The 19,915-nt window shown below is 38.8% G+C and overlaps 2 protein-coding genes across 5 annotated transcripts in view; both read right to left on the minus strand.

Annotated features, from left to right (window-relative positions):
* sphkap (SPHK1 interactor, AKAP domain containing) overlaps positions 1 to 4,845 on the minus strand; it is a 393,096-nt gene extending 388,251 nt beyond the window's left edge. The window contains exon 1 of one of the 4 annotated variants that reach the window (XM_061919048.1): positions 4,715 to 4,842. The gene's annotated coding sequence lies outside the window, so the exon portion shown is untranslated. Of the gene's footprint in view, positions 1 to 4,714 lie in introns of all 4 variants that reach the window. The other 3 variants (XM_061919045.1, XM_061919049.1, XM_061919050.1) reach the window with 3 other exon arrangements.
* A 7,473-nt stretch (positions 4,846 to 12,318) lies between these two features.
* Positions 12,319 to 19,915, minus strand: part of pid1 (phosphotyrosine interaction domain containing 1) — a 101,372-nt gene continuing 93,775 nt past the window's right edge. The window contains exon 3 of the mRNA XM_061919053.1: positions 12,319 to 14,427. Coding sequence (XP_061775037.1) covers positions 13,927 to 14,427 — 501 coding nt within the window. The 3' untranslated portion in view covers positions 12,319 to 13,926. The remainder of the gene's footprint in view (positions 14,428 to 19,915) is intronic.

A 19,915-nucleotide genomic window follows, 5' to 3' on the forward strand; every position in this document is an offset into this window, starting at 1 on the left:
CGCGTCTGCCTCACAATACGTAGGTCCTGAGTAGTCAGGATTCAATCCCGGGCTCGGGATCTTTCTGTGTGGAGTTTGCATGTTCTCCCCGTGAATGCGTGGGTTCCCTCCGGGTACTCCGGCTTCCTCCCACTTCCAAAGACATGCACCTGGGGATAGGTTGATTGGCAACACTAAATTAGCCCTAGTGTGTGAATGTGAGTGTGAATGTTGTCTGTCTATCTGTGGTGGTCCTTGGATGAGATGGCGCCTTGTCCAGGGTGTACGCCGCCTTCCGCCCGATTGTAGCTGAGATAGGCACAAGCGCCCCCCGCGACCCCAAAGGGAATAAGCGGTAGAAAATGGATGGATGGATGGATGGCATATATATATATATATCGATAGAATCGATATTGAATCGAATCGTGGCACACCTAAAGATTCGCAGCCCTAATATATATATATATATATATGCATAAATACATACATATATATATGCATAAATACATACATATATATGCATAAATACATACATATATATGCATAAATACATACATATATATGCATAAATACATACATATATATATATATGCATAAATACATACATATATATATGCGTAAATACATACATATATATGCATAAATACATACATATATATATATATATATATGCATAAATACATACATATATCTGCATAAATACATACATATATATATATATATATATATATATATGTATATATATATATATATATATATATATATACATTTATTATATTTCATGATAAAATATAATTTTTAGAATGCAGGGAACAGGTATTTTGCAGTATTAAATGTATGCCTAATATTTAAAATTGTATCAATTATATAAACAATACAAACAATAATTGTTTTAAATGTATATTTTATTTCCCGGAGACTCCAATCCTCATACTAAAATGTTTACGCAATAATAAACAAATGTGGCATTTTGCAACCTATGACGAATCACTGCAGAGGTTGCAGTACTTGCAGTTGCCAGCAGAAGGCAGTGTGCTCCTACATACAACATCAACACCCCAGCATCCATTTTGCCTCCAATTTTCTTGCTGCTTTTGAGCTGCAAAATGATGGCCAGCAATAAAGGCAGCTTGTTATTTAGTTATAGATGTGGCCACTTTGAAGGCATTGGGGCACACGAGAACTGTGAGCACAAACAACGCGATAAAAAAACAAAAACAAAGATGGAATGGCAGGAATTCACTAAACTGTCAGACGTCCCCCTAAAACATGCTCCCAAACCCTGGGAGGTTTTGTTTATGAGATCGTCAAAGCACTGAGACCACACCAAGATCTGCAGTTGTTACCCATAAATGTCCATGAAGGCATCAAATCTACTCACAGGGGAACATGTCAGTACAATAACAAACTTTTTGCATCCAATCACTGACATAAAACAACTAATCCAGATTGTAGAATTGTGAATAAAGTTGTTTTTGGACCCGCACCACCATGGTCTGTCAACACGCCTGAAAATGCTTGAATGTGCTTTCATGGAATTTCCACATATAAAATAAAGGTTTCACAAATCAAAAATTGTTTTATGAACCTACAGTCTGTGGGATAAACTAGTCCAGATTTGACAAATCCAAGTACAGAGGGTTTTGACCTGGGACTAAAGTGATCTACATGTCTAAAAAGGGGTTAAAATGGGCTTTTAACCGCATTTTCAAAAATAGATTTAAGATTTAACTAATCACAAACTGTGTTTTATGAACTTTCAAGGTCTGTGAGATAACCAAGTCCAGATTTGAGAACTTTAAAGGCCTACTGAAATGAGAGTTTCTTATTTAAACGGGGATAGCAAGTCCATTCTATGTGTCATACTTGATCATTTCGCGATATTGCCATATTTTTGCTGAAAGGATTTAGTAGAGAACATGGAAGAAAAAGTCCGCAACTTTTGGTCGTTAATAAAAAAGCCTTGCCTTTATGGGAAGTAGCAGACGATGACATCACTGGTTGTAGGGCTCCTCACATCCTCACATTGTTTATAATGTGAGCCTCCAGCAGCAAGAGCTATTCGGACCGAGAAAGCGACAATATCCCCATTAATTTGAACGATGATGAAAGATTCGTGGATGAGCAAATTAACAGTGAAGGACTAGAAAAAATAAAAAAAATAATGTTATTAAAAAAAAAAGGCGTTTGCATTGGGAGCGATTCAGATGTTTTTAGACACATTTACTAGGATAATTCTAGGAAATCCCTTATCTTTCTATTGTGTTGCTAGTGTTTTATTGAGTTAAATAGTACCTGATAATCGGAGGGGTGTGGCCACGGGTGTGTTGACCCCAGTCTCTGAAAGAAGTCACGAAGCTGCAGCAGGACAGAAGCTCCGCTGATCTCCGGTAAGAGGCAACTTTTTACCAAAATTTTCTCACCGAAACCTGCCGGTTGACAAGTGGTCAGGATCCATGTTCGCTTGACCGCTATGATCCATAGTAAAGCTTCACCCCCGGGAATTTTAAACAAGGAAATCCGTGTGTTTGTGTGGCTAAAGGCTAAAAGCTTCCTACCTCCATCTTTCTACTTTGACTTCTCCATTATTAATTGAACAAATTGCAAAAGATTCAGCAACACAGATGTCCAAAATACTGTGTAATTATGCGATGAAAAATGACGACTTTTAGCCGCAAGTGGTGCCGGTCTAATATGTCCCCTCCAACCAATAACGTCACAAACACGCGTCATCATACGCGTCATCATTCCACAACGTTTTCAACAAGAAACTCCGCGGGAAATTTAAAATTGTAATTTAGTAAACTAAAAAGGCCGTATTGGCATGTGTTGCAATGTTAATATTTCATCATTGATATATAAACTATCAGACTGCGTGGTCGGTAGTAGTGGGTTTCAGTAGGCCTTTAAATACATTGGTTTTTGATGTGACCTGGACTAATGTGGGCTACGTGCCCAAAACAATGGGTTAAATGTCTATTTACTATTTACTGCATTTTCACAAAAAGAAGAAAACATAAAAAACATTACATATAATACACTGCACTTTGTCTTTAAATCTTCAGGATTTAAACATTTGACACCGTGTAAGTATAGTGTAGATTTGGATTCATGGTTTTTGGAAAGAAGCCAGATCCTTTGGAGCCGTTTCTTTCATAAAGCCATTCAAAGCCGTTTTAATGATTTAGTATGTTTTATACCCTTTTTTTGTCAAAGAAACCCCCTTTTTTTTCATGGCACAAACTACAATGATGTGATATTTTCCCTCCAAAACTCGAAAGTTAAGTATTTGATGTGAAGTAGTTGGAGCTTTGAATAGGTCAATACATCACAACAACATTGATTTTGATTCATAATAATGGTTTGAGAATTAGCCGTTTTAAATATAAAAAAAGAAAAATGACATTAGACGACCTTTGGACCCATTAGGGTCCCACTCATAAAAGTGTTAAAAGTAAGTCATGAATAAATTATTATTTTTTTTTTTACTTTTAACGCGTATCTCTGTAGATCAACTTCAGATCTATTCATTCATATTAAGTTGTTGTTTTTTTTTTAAATATATATTTTTATGTTATTTTTTTATTTGTATTTTTTTTTATAAATGTCTAATGATAATGTCAATGAGGAATTTTCAATCACTGCTATGTCAAAATTGTTACTAATATTGATACTTTTGTTGATCTATTTTGTTTCACTACTTTTGGATTGTTCTGTGTCGTGTTTGTTTGTCCTCTTAATAGCTCCGTTTATTGCTGTTTTGAGTGTTGCTGGGTCGGGTTTGGTTTTGGAATTGGATTGCATTGTTATGGTATTGCTGTGTATTGTTTTGTTGGATTGAATAAAAAAAATAAAAATACCGTATTTCCTTGAATTGCCGCAGGGCATATAGTATGCGCCTGCCTTGAATTACTGCCGGGTCAAACTCGCTTCGCAAAATAATTAGCGCATGCTTAGTATTACAGCTTGGTCAAACTCGTGACGTCACGGGTGATACTTCCCCTGTCATCATTTTCAAAATGGAGGAGGCTGATTTCAATACCGGTAATTTGAAATCGCATAGAGGGAAGAAGATTAAGAGCTATTCAGTAGTATTTAAGGTCCAAGCTTACATCACACTCAAATTTGTGATGCATACCTTTGGTAAGTGCCGGAGTGAGAAGAGATTTTTAAATAATTAGCGCATGCTTACTTTTACCACATGCCTTTGGTAAGCGTAGGAGTGAGAAGAGGTTTTAAATTAATTAGCGCTACTGCGGCAATTCAAGGAAGTACGGTATATATTTTTTTCGTATTTTTTTTGTTACTTTGAATTTACAACCCCCTGGCGCTGTTTTTATATTGTTTTGTAATGTTTTATACTATTGTTAAACTTATTCTGATTATTGTTTCTCAACTATATGTAAATGTCAATAAATAAACATTTTTTTTAAAAAAAGAGAAAATAAAGTGGTCCTCTTGTAAAACTAGAGCCTCCGTGTTTGTTATTTTATAGTTTTATACAGTATAGGCGACTTATACAAACCCTCGGTTACACTATTTTAAATATTACGTATTATTGATGAACATTGATCATTAATAGGCTAATATGATTCACTCGTAACTTAGGTGGCTGACCATAGTACTTACCAGCAAAATAAAGCTAAAGAACTTGACTACTTATTTGAAGAAATATTGTAAAAACAATTTGGCAACATATTTAAGCAAAAAAATTGTTAAATAGGTTCGAAATTACCTTCGGTGGCACATGTTAGAAAATCAGCAAGTCCCTTTACACCTGTTTACCTGACAGGCCGCCATTTGGAGGAACATCCGGGTATTTTGGTCACATGACACCTTGGTATTTTGGTCACATGACAACAAGTTTCCCTCTTACAATCGCCCCTCGTTTATCGCGGTTTATTGAATTTGACTATTTTCATAACTAGAGCATTTGAAAAAAAAAATGTTTACGACTGGTGGCCAAATGCAGCACCCCTCTGAAAGGGACAAGCGGTAGAAAATGGATGAATGAATGAATACCTTTTTCAACCTTAAAAATATAGCAATGCTGGCTGAGGCTAAGCCAATGAGTGGACACGATACTGAACAGTGCACTCTGATTGGTTGAAGAGCCGTTTAAAAGACAGCCTCTTAATTATTATAATTTTATTTTTTTAAATGAAGAAAACAATCACTGGCAGTAGTTATAAGATAAGATGTGGAACTGGATCATTTAAATTTACACAAATTTTACTTTACTGGTGGGAATTATTTTTAAATATCGGCTATAATTTAATTTTTTTAAATTTTGTTTTCTTTGTAAACAGTGCTTTTGACTGTGACATATTTATTTAGACTGCGATGAGGTGGCGACTTGTCCAGGGTGTACCCCGCTTTCCGCCCGATTGTAGCTGAGATAGGCACCAGCGATCCCAAAGGGAATAAGCGGTAGAAAATGAATGGATGGATGGATGGGCTATAATTTGTATTTATTTATTTTGTTTTCATTGCAAACAGTACTATCCTTTTGACTGTGACATATTTATTTAGACTGAGATGAGGTTGCGACTTGTCCAGGGTTTACCCCGACTTCCGCCCGAATGCAGCTGAGATAGTGAAGTGTGAAGTGAATTATATTTATATAGCGCTTTTCTTTAGTGACTCAAAGCGCTTCACATAGTGAAACCCAATATCTATGTTGCATTTAAACCAGTGTGGGTGGCACTGGGAGCAGGTGGGTAAAGTGTCTTGCTCAAGGACACAACGGCAGTGACTAGGATGGCAGAAGCAGGAATCGAACCTGCAACCCCCAAGTTGCTGGCACAGCCACTCTACCAACCGAGCTATACCGCCCCAATAGGCTCCAGCGACCCCCTGCAACCCTGAAAAAAAGGGACAAGCGGTAGAAAATGGATGGATGGATATTTATTTAGAATTTTCCTTAACCTTAAAATCTTTTTTTTTAAAAACATTTTAGCATTATAAAAATACACAAATGAGTAATCTGCGATGAGGTGGCGACTTGTCCAGGGTGTACACCGCCTTACGCCCGATTGTAGCTGAGATAGGCACCAGCGCCCCCCGCGACCCAAAGGGACAAGCGGTAGCAAATGGATGGATGGATGGACAAATGAGTAATAATAAAATGTATTTCTGTATATAGAAAGTAAGAATAAAAACTAAAATAATAAAAATATCAATAGGAAAATATACAATATGCTTGAAGTACTTTACATATGAAGTGAAGTGAATTGTATTTATATAGCGCTTTTCTCTAGCGACTCAAAGCGCTTTACACCGTGAAACCCAATATCTAAGTTACATTTAAACCAGTGTGGGTGACACTGGGGTAAAGTGTCTTGCTCAAGGACACGACGGCAGTGACTAGGATGGCGGAAGCGGGAATCGATCCTGGAACTCTCAAGTTGCTGGCACGGCCACTCTACCAACCGAGTTATGCCGGTATTAGAAGAAATAACCTAAAACGTTGATACAAATAAATACACAAATAAAAACAATTAAAAGTAACAACAACAAAAATCAATAAAAAGTAATTAAAGATGTTACTATCTTTTCTTGAAACCTTACTAATTTTTTGTTCCAGTTGGCAGTTTGGTGACGCTATAGCTGCATTAGCGTAAAAAAAAAAAAAAGTCTCTCAAATGAATGGCTCGCAACTGCTAATCAAACCTCATCGTTCACTTTAAAGAGCCTGTTAAAGGTTGCCCTCCAGCGTTTTCTTCTGACCACCAATTACCGACATGACAGCCCGGTTCAGGTTCACAATACGGTTTTATTTCATATTAAAGTCTGTCTTTAGCTTTCCAGCAATGGTTCTTGTGTCCGTCTCAGGTTCGCTCGCTCTCGCTCTTGCTCCAGCTCCAACCACACTCTCCTCCCGACTGCTGCCTTTTAACAGAGTGACAGGTGATTAAATAACCTGGCCCAGGTGAGCCATCCACGCACCTGTCGCTGATCTCGAAGCCGGTCCTGGCACAACCCGCTTCGCTGCAGGTCCGCAGGCCACGTCCCCCTCCAAAGAGCCGTTCAAAAGACTTGAATTGTTTGCGAACCTCACATCTCTACACTACTTCTGTAGTCAGGGCTGCCTTAATGCACAAGCATACCTGTGTTCCCACCCAATCAGAAGCCTGTGATTTTGACGACAGAACGCAATGATTGGTGTTCATAACTTTCAATCACAGACAGCTCTGCGTCGTGTAGCGAGTGTGGGAATTTTTTCTCAGCTGCGTTGTTTCTTTCCCACTACTCCGTGTGGGACGCGAACCCATGTGTGAGAGGTGAACGTGCTGACTACTCGGCTAAAAGTCGCAAAAGAGATGTTACCATGAACGAAATAATTTGAAGAAATTGGCAGTATTGATATTTTTTGTCAATTGAACCATGTTTATTTGTGAAAATTAGTAATTTAGGTTAAAAATCTTGTAGTATCTGCCTGAAATAATAATTTTTAAAAAATCAGTAATGTAACTAATAGTCATAATATTTGAAGCGCGATGTGGCGAAGAACGACTGTAACAGTGACTTGCAGTGAACTATACACAAGGTGAGGCATAGATACTTTTGGAGGGTTTTTTTTTACTTAAATTCCTATGAACAGTTCTCACCATTGTTGATTTAGGTTGCACATTAGAATAACAGGAAAACGAAGGGAGTAATTTACTTTCATAAAAACGTTATTATAATGATATGACAAATTGGTCCAAAAAGTATTTGAAAAAGTAGTTTTTGAATACTTGTTGGGCCCATTTTCTTTGAACAAAATAAATCAAGTATTGTGAGTGTATCTCATCTTACTGTATTTGTATCTGAAGCAGCAATAACACCCACAAACGCTGGCTTACTCTAAGACAGAGGTCACCAACGTGGTGCCCGCAGGACCAGATGAGTCGCCCGCTGGCCTGTTGTAAAAATAGCTCAAATAGCAACACTTACCAGTGAGCTGCCTCTATTTTTCTTAATTTATTTATTTACTAGCAAGCTGGTCTCGCTTTGCTCGACATTTTTAATTCTAAGAGAGACAAAACTCAAATAGAATTTGAAAATCCAAGAAAATATTTTAAAGACTTGGTCTTCACTTGTTTAAATAAATTCATTTATTTTTTTACTTTGCTTCTTATAACTTTCAGAAAGACAATTTTAGAGAAAAAATACAACCTTAAAAATGATTTTAGGATTTTTAAACACATATACCGTTTTACCTTTTAAATTCGTTCCTCTTCTTTCCTGACAATTTAAATCAATGTTCAAGTATTTTTTTTAATTATTATTGTAAAGAATAATAAATACATTTTAATTTAATCCTTCATTTTAGCTTCTGTTTTTACGACGGAGAATATTTGTGAAATATTTCTTCAAACTTATTATGATTAAAATGAAAAAAAAATATTCTGGCAAATCTGTAGAATCACATTTAAATATTATTTTAAAGTTTTTTGAATTTCTTTTAAAATTTTTGTTCTGGAAAATCTAGAAGAAATAATGATTTGTCTTTGTTAGAAATATAGCTTGGTCCAATCTGTGATATATTCTAACACGGTGCGGATTGGATTTTAACGTATTTAAAATATGTCATCAAAATTCTAAAATTAATCTTAATCAGGAAAAAATACTAATGATGTTCCATAAAATCTTTTTTAAATTTTTTCAAAAAGATTCGAATTAGCTAGTTTTTCTCTTCTTTTTTTTCCATTGAATTTTGAATTTTAAAGAGTCGAAATTGAAGATAAACTATGTTTCAAAATTAAAATTTTTTCGTGTTTTTTCCTCTTTTAAACAGTTCAATTAAGTGTTTTTTTCATCATTTATTCTCTACAAAAAAACGTCCGTAAAAGGAAAAATAATGCACGACGGAATGACAGACAGAAATACCCATTTATATATATATACATACATACATACATATATATATATATATATATATATATATATATATATATATATATATATATATATATATATATATATACATATATATATATACATATATATATATATATATATATATATATATATATATATATATATATATATATATATATATATATATATATATATATTAAAGGTAAATTGAGCAAATTGGCTATTTCTAGCCATTTATTTAAGTGTGTATCAAACTGGTAGCCCTTCGCATTAATCAGTACCCAAGAAGTAGCTCTTGGTTTCAAAAATGTTGGTGACTCCTGCTCTAAGAAAAATGTTTGTTGTAAATACAGTTTTAAAAAAAAGAAAAAGAAAAAAGGCTTCTGCTGGAGAGACCTGTGTCTGCTAGCTTTAGCGCCCCCATTTCTCCCAGTGTGGCGAGTCAGATTACTGCAGAGGCATTGAACAATATATCACCCCTATTTTGAGGCAGAGGTAATTGCTGCCTCATGGCCTGCCTTTTCCCCTTGACATCAAGCACGCGCCCCCTCTCACGCACGCTCAATACACTTTGTGTGTAACCCTGGAGGCACCAACTGTGTCTGCCTCACTTCTGGTCCGCTGCGTTATTTTGAACGGGAAACACAGAATTTCCGCGATTTTGACCATGAAAATTATCCAAATATACAGGAACCACAACAAAATCAAATAGAAAGCCTAGACCAACAGAGAAATATTCAAACTTATTGTATTACTCTGTTTTTTGAACATCTCATAGCTAAGCCTTTTACCCCTCCTGGTGGCCAGGTGAGGCACTGCCTCACTTGCCTCCCCTGACAGCACGTCACTGGACTGTAAGAAATGGGAAAATGGATTGAAGTCAAGTCTTTATTATTAGTTGCGTACTCGAATACCCGTGACTCAGCAAAAGCTGCGAGCTGAGCAAGTAAATATTTCATTTTTCGACCGTCACGTTTCTTATTATTTACCAATAAAACGGCCCCACGGCACATTTTAAAAATACGATTGAAAGATTTTTAAAACGTAAAAAGTGATCTAAAGGAGAAAACGGGTGAAATGTAACAAGAGAACGTTGCAATGTTTACTCTAATAACACTAAGCTGCCATGCACGGTGTTTCTTTCTTTAAAAAATAATCATGAATCAAAATCAATGTCATTATGAATTATTGACCTATTCAAGGTTCCAATTACGTCACGTTAAATTTTCCACTTTGACATATTTTTGAAGGATAATGTTACATATTTTGTGTTTGCCATATAAAAAACTGAGCTGTTTTTTTTAAAGAAGGGCCAAAAAGAACAAACAAAAAACATAAACAACAATAAAACTTATAATTGACGGATGGATCTGAAGTTGATCTCCAGATTATTGTGTTAAAAGTAAACAGTAAAAAAAAGTATGTATTATTTTTTAACTCTTCAATGAGTAAGACCCTTTTTAGTATAATTTATTTTATTTATTTAATTTAATTTTATTTATTTAGTATAATTTTTAGTATAATTTTAGTGTGATTTTTTTAAGTGTCATTGCTAAAAAAATAATCAATCAATGATGATATTAGTTATTGACTTTTTTAAGGCTCCAATTATTATATAATCTCAAATATTCCACTTGAAAAAAATATTGGGTGATAATATTGCATATTTTGTGTTTTTTTCAATCCAAACACAGGGATTTCTTTGACAAAAAGAGCATACAACTTAAATCTTTGAAATCATTATATTGACAGATGGACCTAATGTTGATCTGGAAATTTAAAACTTGAATAATAATAAAACAAAATAATACTGAATAATGACACATTTTTAATATTTTTTGGACCAAAACCCCTTGGGGTCCCCGGGATCAAGCTAGAGTGGAGGCCTGAATGTATATTTTTTTATACATATATTGTATAGTTTTTTGTTTTGTTTTTTTTAAATGTCAAAATGGCTCCAATTGCTTTGATTTTTCAGTCTGCGGCCCTAAGTGGAAAAAGTTTGGACACCCCTGATGTAACACATCAAAGTGGCTGCTACGGCCTTTAATTTTGGTGGAAACATTTGGACTGCTCCGTTCTACATTAAACGCATGTAATCCCTAAATGGTTACATGCAATATTTTTGTCCCCATCCATCCACTTTAATTGAATCCTTTGTTGTCATTTTTTTTTTTTTCAAATCCACTGTACTGCTGCATTGAATAAATCATCAAACCTGTCAAAATATAATGAGTAATGTGTGTGTGCAAGCCTAGGCTGTACTGTACTGTCCTGGCAATGCGTCAGAACATTGTGAAACAGAACATACTTTGTTTATGTCCTCCCACACCACGACCACAACAAGGACTTCACCAAATCCACTTGACATCAAACAAGAGTTAAAGGCCTCTGAAATGAGATTTTCTTATTTAAACGGGGATAGCAGGTCCATTCTATGTGTCATACTTGATCATTTCACGATATTGCCATATTTTTGCTGAAAGGATTTAGTAGAGAACATCGACGAGAAAGTTCGCAACTTTTGGTCGCTAATAAAAAAGCCTTGCCTGTACCGGAAGTAGCAGACGATGTGCGTGTGACGTCACTGGTTGTAAGGCTCCTCACATCCTCACATTGTTTAAAATCATAGCCACCAGGAGCTAGAGCGATTCGGACCGAGAAAGCGAAAATTTCCCCATTAATTTGAGCGAGGATGAAAGATTTGTGGATGAGGATAGTGAGAGTGAAGGACTAAAAAAAGGGAGAGAAATTCAGATGTTATTAGACACATTTACTAGGATAATTCTGGAAAATCCCTTATCTGCCTATTGTGTTACTAGTGTTTTAGTGAGATTATATAGTACCTGAAAGTCGGAAGGGTGTGGCCACAGGTGTGGTGACCGCCAGTGTCTCTGAGGGAGGCCACGCAGCTGCAGCAGGACGTAAACTCCGCTGATGTCTACGGTAAGAACCGACTTATTACCACCATTTTCTCACCGAAATCTGCCGGTTGACATGTGTTCAGGGTCTATGTTCGCTTGACCGCTCTGTTCCATAGCAAAGCTTCCCCTTCGGGAATTTTAAACAAGGAAACACCGTGTGTTTGTGTGGCTAAAGGCTAAAGCTTCCCACCTCCATCTTTCTACTTTGAGTTCTCCATTGTTAATTGAACAAACAGCAAAAGATTCAGCAACACAGATGTCCAGAATACTGTGTAATTATGCGATTAGAGCAGACTCTTTATAGCTTGGATCGGGCTGGAAAAAAATGTCCGCTACAACCCGACACGTCAACAGGATGCCTCGCGGGAAATTTAAAATTGCAATTTAGTAAACTAAACCGGCCGTGTCGGCATGTGTTGCAATGTTAATATTTCATCATTGATATATAAACTATCAGACTGTGTGGTCGGTAGTGGTGGGTTTTAGTAGGCCTTTAATAGAAACATGAGAATAAAAACGATGGAGACTAAAAAGAGAGCCTCACACGAGATTGTCTGGGTAAATGCTTTATATGCAACTGTTGCTTGATCTTTGCAGACACTGTATAGAAAACACTTAGGTAACATTTGTCAAACATTTAAAGCAAGTCTGAGCTTCCAAACAGACTGGACAGAGTAATCAACAGTTTTCTCCCACTTGAACCTGCACACGTCTCTTGCGACCACATTCAGTCTCATCCAACACACACACACACACACGCACACACACACACACACACACACACACGTATATATCACTTCTATCAAACTCTCCACTTATGATTCACAGTAGGCTTTATAACACTGTTCCTTTATGGTACGATATATGTCAGCTTGTTTTTAAAATTTAAAATATCTATCAACATTTACTCTGTAATATTCGGGAACTGACATATTTGTATTTACATAAGCTTATCAAGTGGGAATCCGACACAATGTGCACGTTCGTACAGTATTTAGAATTAGACGTATGGCTGAACATTTGTTGTAACTTAGCTGGAAGCCTCGTCTGGTTTGTAGGCTGCGTGTGGACCAGCACCGGTTCATCGTTCTTTTTGAAGAAAATCCCCCCAATCATCTGCCGACTATAGTACCGTTAGAAAAGAATAATCCCAGAAAGCTCCTAGATGGCGTGAGGAGATGTTGGGAGATGGTGTGTAGCATTTTGAACTCCTCATAATTTGGCAGATCGGATGTCCGTCGTTAGCTCGTGGTGGCGTGGCCCTCAAACTGGGCACGGTACCTTGCTTGTTTGAGGAATTTCTCGTCTCAAACCTATCACGCGACTACCATCGCCTCAACTATTCATCTGGCCTTTTTTCCCCGTTTTCTACGAAGGCTGTTTTGCACACAATCACATACAAACACGGAGATGGAACAGAATCCGGACACATTCATGGCCACACATACTAAATAGGACTTAGACCATGTGGGATGGAAATCGAGGCACGTAATCTGGCAGGCACCAATAAGCCTGGATTTTGGTATGTTTGAAACAGAAATTGGACATGAACGATTGGGATGTCCCAGAGCTGCCGGCCCGTTCAGAACATCTGAAATATCTACCCGGTACCTACGTTCTTCCGCTGCCTTACGCCTACTGAAGTACCTTTGTAGTTATTGATCTAAGTACCATCCACACCAGTAGATGTACTTGCAGGGAAATAATTTTTTGGAGAAGGTACCATAAGGTTTATGAAGTGCTTTCAATGTATAACCTTGTTTGTGTTGATCAAAGATGAAGGCATTCATGCACATAGAATCAATGCCGTCTCCAGAACTCTCGATTGGGGCCTCGAATAGTCAGACGCCGAGCACTGCTGGGTCCTGATAAAGGCTTTCTTAAGACAGGGGTCTGAAGAACAGGGATTGCATTCTGCTTGAAGAACTAAATACAAGTACCTCTGTTTGTGGATGTGGGAAATCGGAATGTAAATATCTAAGAAATGTCTTCAGGGTGGACTTTAAATTTGAAGTTGTACCATCAAGAAGAGAGTCTGCTATTGATGTCCATTGAGAAAGTAATAGGGGAGAATGAGAGAGAGCAGCTAATCTGACCGTCCTTCCCTTCACCCCTTGTCTTGCAAGAATGGGGATCAGGAGTTGTGATGATTGGCAGTTCAGCCGTCGTCCGGGGTGGAATCTTCAGGCGTAGACAACTCCTCAGCGAACTCATCTGACGAGCCGCTCTTATTGATGCGGCCGTCGCTGCGCATACTGTGGAAAGTCTTGCGGAAAGCCTCCATCATCGAGTGAGCAAGCTTCTTCGCCTCCAGCTTGCTCTCGCACTCCACCGCGTGGCAGTGCATCTGGAAGGACAGGTCGTCGTTGATCTCCCGGTAGATCCAGGCAAATACGTTGGGTCGGACGCTATGGTCGGCTGTGCAGTACGCGATCCTTGCCACCTGGTAGGTGTCCATGGTTACTGAGGCCTCTGCTTGCCCGTCCAGGTGGTGGAGACGTACCTGGAAGGGTCGTATCTCCAGCAAAGAACCGCCCGATGGACCCGTACCCTGCTGCTGAGCAAGGCCACGGTGCTCCACCAGACCAACCACCGCTGACTCTGTGCAGCCGGACAGGAAGTTGGTCCCAGAAACCGTCACCTTGCCCAGGTAGGTCACCTGCAAGAAATGACAAAACAATTTCTAAGACTGATAATGTCTGTGAAGGAAGATTATTCCAATCAGATGGAGTTTGAACATTTTTCTTTGTCTTTCAAAGAAACAAGACCCAGTGAAAAGGATTTTGGATTAAACCAATGACCGACTCGTACACGAGCCAATGTCAAGTTGTGAATGGACAGCTCAAGACAAGTCCGGACATGATATTGTCCAAAATACTGAGAGGTTTGAGGATACAGTCAGTGGTGTTTTAGTAAACAACATCAGCATAATCAGGTACATGAAGTAACTGTGGGTAAATGATTATTTTTCTACAAACCCCGTTTCCACATGAGTTGGGAAATTGTGTTAGATGTAAATATAAACGGAATACAATGATTTGCAAATCATTTTCAACCCATATTCAGTTGAATATGCTACAAAGACAACATATTTGATGTTGAAACTGATAAACAGTTGTTTTTTTTTTGCAAATAATCATTAACTTTAGAATTTGATGCCAGCAACACAGGACAAAGAAGTTGGGAAGGGTGGCAACAAATACTGATAAAGTTGAGGAATGCTCATCAAACACTTATTTCGAATATCCCACAGGTGTGCAGGCTAATTGGGAACAGTTGGGTGCCATGATTGGGTATAAAAACAGCGTCCCAAAAAATGCTCAATCTTTCACAAGAAAGGATGGGGCGAGGTACACCTCTTTGTCCACAACTGTGTGAGCAAATAGTCAAACAGTTTAAGAACAACGTTTCTCAAAGTGCAGTTGCAAGAAATTTAAGGATTTCAACATCTATGGTCCATAATATTATCAAAAGGTTCAGAGAATCGTGAGAAATCACTCCACTTAAGCGGCATGGCCGGAAACCAACATTGGAATGACCGTGACCTTTGATCCCTCAGACGGCACTGTATCAAATACCGACATCAATCTTTAAAGGATATCACCACATGGGCTCAGGAACACTTCAGAAAACCACTGTCACTAAATACAGTCTGTCGCTACATCTATAAGTGCAAGTTAAAGCTCTACTATGCAAAGTGAAAGCCATTCATCAACAACATCCAGAAACGCCGCCGGCTTCTCTGGGCCCGAGATCATCTAAGATGGACTGATGCAAAGTGGAAAAGTGTTCTGTGGTCTGACGAGTCCACATTTCAAATTGTTTTTGGAAATATTCGACATCGTGTCATCCGGACCAAAGGGGAAGCGAACCATCTGGACTGCTATCGACGCAAACTTCAAAAGCCAGCATCTGTTATGGTAAGAAGGTGCATTAGTGCCCAAGGCATGGGTAACTTAACATCTGTTAAGGCACCATTAATGCTGAAAGGTACATACAGGTTTAGGAACAACATATGCTGCCATCTTAGCGCCGTCTTTTTCATGGACGCCCCTGCTTATTTCAGCAAGACAATGCCAAGCCACATTCAGCACGTGTTACAACAGCGGGGCTTCGTAAAAAAAATAATTGTGCGGGTACTTTGCTGGCCCGCCTGCAGTCCAGACCTGTCTCCCATCGAAAATGTGTGGCGCATTATGAAGCGTAAAATACGACAGCGAAGACCACGGACTGCTGAAGGACTGAAGCTCTACATTAAACAAGAATGGGAAAGAATTCCACTTTCAAAGCTTCAACAATTAGTTTCCTCAGTTCCCAAACGTTTATTGAGTGTTGTTAAAAGAAAAGGTGATGTAACACAGTAATGAACATGCCCTTTCCCAACTACTTTCGCACGTGTTGCAGCCATGAAATTCTAAGTTAATTATTATTTGCAAAAATAAAATGAAATAAAATTTATGAGTGTGAACATCAAATATCTTGTCTTTGTAGTGCATTCAACTGAATATGGATTGAAAACGATTTGCAAATCATTGAATTCCGTTTATATTTACATCTAACACAATTTCCCAACTCATAGGGAAACGGGGTTTGTAACTTGATTGATCTGTAAAGCGAGTCCAAAAAGACAGAAATATTGTGACCAACAAAATCAATACAAGCTTTAAAAATACGCTCAGTATCCATTCAAAGATCAAGTTATTTGAATACATTAACTTGCTCTGGTGGAGTTCCATCGCTAACATTAACAAGCAACTCGGGTGAGTAAGATAAACCACACAGTGGAATCTAAATTTACAAACACTTTTATTTGTGAAATTTTTGATTTACAAACTTTTCGATCGTGCCAGATATGTCTCCTTGTGCGAACGCCTCATTCAGTCACGTGTCTTGTGTCGCGGCTGCAAGGTTTATCCATTTTGCTGACTCAATATGAGTCCCAAAAACTCAACAAACCAGCATGATTCATTGTTTAAGTACAGTGTTTTATACCCTGATGTGGAACCTGAGCCGAGGATGTCGTTGTGGCTTGTGCAGCCCTTTGAGACACTTGCGATTAAGGGCTATATAAATAAACTTTGATTGCTTGATTGATTAAAATATCGTTACAACGTCAGACAAGCAGAAATGCACAAAGCTTGTCTATAAACAGGGGAAGTCACTGCTTCTTCTTCTACTTCCGTTTTCGGTATGTGCTGCGCATGTCAAAATAGTGAAGTGACTTAAATTTGCATAGCGCTTTTCTCTAGTGACTCAAAGCACTTTTAGATTGTGAAAACCCAATATCTAAGTTACATTTAAACCAGTGTGGGTGGCACTGGGAGCAGGTGGGTAAGGCGTCTTGCCCAAGGACACAACGACAGTGACTAGGATGGTGGAAGTGGGGATCGAACCTGGAACCCTAAAGTTGCTAGCACGGCCACTCTACCAACCAAGCTATACCGCCCCAATAAAGTACTCTGATTTAGGGTGTGATGCATGAAAATGCACGTCATCTCAGCTGCATTCGGGCGGAAGGCGGTGTACACCCTGGACAAGTCGCCACCTCATCGCAGGGCAAACACAGATAGACAGACAACATTCACACACTAGGGCCAATTTAGTGTTGCCAATCAACCTGTCCCCAGGTGCATGTCTTTGGAGGTGGGAGGAAGCCGGAGTACCCGGAGGGAACCCACGCAGTCACGGGGAGAACATGCAAACTCCACACAGAAAGATCCCGAGCCCGGGATTGAACTCAGGACTACTCGGGATCTTCGCATTGTGAGGCAGATGCACTAACCCCTGTTACACCGTGCTGCCTAATCCAAATGCCATCCATCCATTTTCTACCGCTTGTCCCTTTTGGGGTTGCGGGGGGTCGCTGGAGCCTATCTTAGATGCAATCGAGCGGAAGGCGGTGTACACCCTGGACAAGGCGCCACCTCATCACAGGGCCAACACAGATAGACAGACAACATTCACACACTAGGGCCAATTTAGTGTTGCCAATCAACCTATCCCCAGGTGCATGTCTTTGGAAGTGGGAGGAAGCCGGAGTACCCGGAGGGAACCCACGCAGTCACGGGGAGAACATGCAAACTCCACACAGAAAGATCCCGAGCCCGGGATTGAACTCAGGACTACTCGGGATCTTCGCATTGTGAGGCAGATGCCCTAAACCCTGTTTCACCGTGCTGCCCAATCCAAATAATGATCAGAAGAAATACATTTTGGCTAGTGACAAAAACATACTTGTCAGGCTTGCCACTGACAGTTTGTTTGTGTTTTAGTTTTTCCTCCGCGTGTTTAGTATTTCCTGTCCTTAGTTCCTGTCAGCACTCTTATTTTGGTTCAGCTTTCTGTTTGTCTCCCTGTGTGCTGTTTTCCCTGAGCTGCGGCTGATTGGCACCTGGCCACACCTGTGGTCAATCAGCCCGCTCGTGTTTTACCTGCTTTGTTCCTCCAGTCAGGGCTGGATTATTCTGTCAAAGTTTGTTGTTGACGAACCCCAAGATGCAGAGATGGAGGCAGGCATGAAGTGAGAAAACATGATTTAATAAAAACACTAAAACAAAAAACAAACAAAGGATACAAACAAAAAGCGCGCACGTGGGCGGATAACAAACAAAAAGGCCTAGCGTGGAAGCTAGCAGGTATCTAGCAAGAAACAGAAGTCGCACTATTAATATCAAAACAAACTTGGAAGCAGGGAACAAAAGACAGTAAGCTACAAACCACTATCGAATATAGCTTACCGCAACGCTGCATGGACAAGATATGATACGACACGACAGGTAGCAACGACATGAGAGCGACAATAATCCAGCACCGACTGGAGGAACAAAGCAGGTAAAATAGGAGCGGGCTGATTGACCACCGGTGTGGCCAGGTGCCAATCAGCCGCAGCTGAGGGAAAACAGCACACAGGGAGACAAACAGGAAGCTGAACCAAAATAAGAGTGCTGACAGGAACTAAGGACAGGAAATACTAAACACACACAGAGGAAAAACTAAAACACAAACAAACTGTCAGTGGCAAGCCTGACAATACTGATACCTACTGTAGAAGTAAGAGTTAAGTGTTTGGAATCAGTCCAAAAATGATGCAGTTTGTCCAAAAGAAGATATGAATCAGCAACAATATCAGCAACAATATTATGTTATGGAAACGCAACAACTTTAAAAACCTGCGGTCTCTTGGCTGCTGAGCGATCAGACCTAGTCCCATTTTGTCCTCTTTAATCTTCAAACCCGACGAGAAATCTTTGCTATTTGGCTAAACGAGCGTCTGCAGGGAGCTCTATAGAATAACATAACAACAACACAGCATACCAGGATCGCGGCAGACGGCGCCGATCACGACGGATAAGAAAAGAGCTAAGAAGTTGCTCCGCACAATTCTTGATGGGAAGGCGGCCAGTCTGAAAATAATAGCTGACTCGTGCCCTTTCGCCACGCTACTCTTTATGGCTTTTGGCGGGCCGAATACTCGAGTATTTTTCACTCCCCTCCATGTTTACACTTCTCTTGCAAGACTTTATAACATTTGACACATGGCTGCGGAGGATGTAAGGATATGACATGCATTTATTACTGCAATCTCACTGTATTACATGATATGAATGAATGATGTATACAATATAATGACACCTGGATTACCTCACCAGTCTTTTTACTGCACTGACAAAACCCCAGTATTTCCCATACATTTAAGTTAGGATCCGTGGCCCAGTTCATAGTTTGTTTACAAACCCCGTTTCCATATGAGTTGGGAAATTGTGTTAAATGTAAATATAAACCGAATACAATGATTTGCAAATCCTTTTCAACCCATATTCAATTGACTGCACTACAAAGACAAGATATATGATGTTAAAACTCATAAACTTTATTTTTTTTTGCAAATAATAATAAACATATAATTTCATAGCTGCAACACGTGCCAAAGTAGTTGGGAAAGGGCATGTTCACCACTGTGTTACAAATCCCGTTTCCATATGAGTTGGGGAATTGTGTTAGATGTAAATATAAATGTAATACAATGATTTGCTATTCATTTTCAACCCATATTCAGTTGAATATGCTACAAAGACAACATATTTGATGTTCAAACTGATTAACTTTTTTTTTTTTTTTTGGGAACGGTGGCAAAAAATACTGATTAA

Source organism: Nerophis ophidion, linkage group LG13 (genome assembly GCF_033978795.1).
Source record: "Nerophis ophidion isolate RoL-2023_Sa linkage group LG13, RoL_Noph_v1.0, whole genome shotgun sequence".
NCBI lineage: Eukaryota > Metazoa > Chordata > Actinopteri > Syngnathiformes > Syngnathidae > Nerophis > Nerophis ophidion.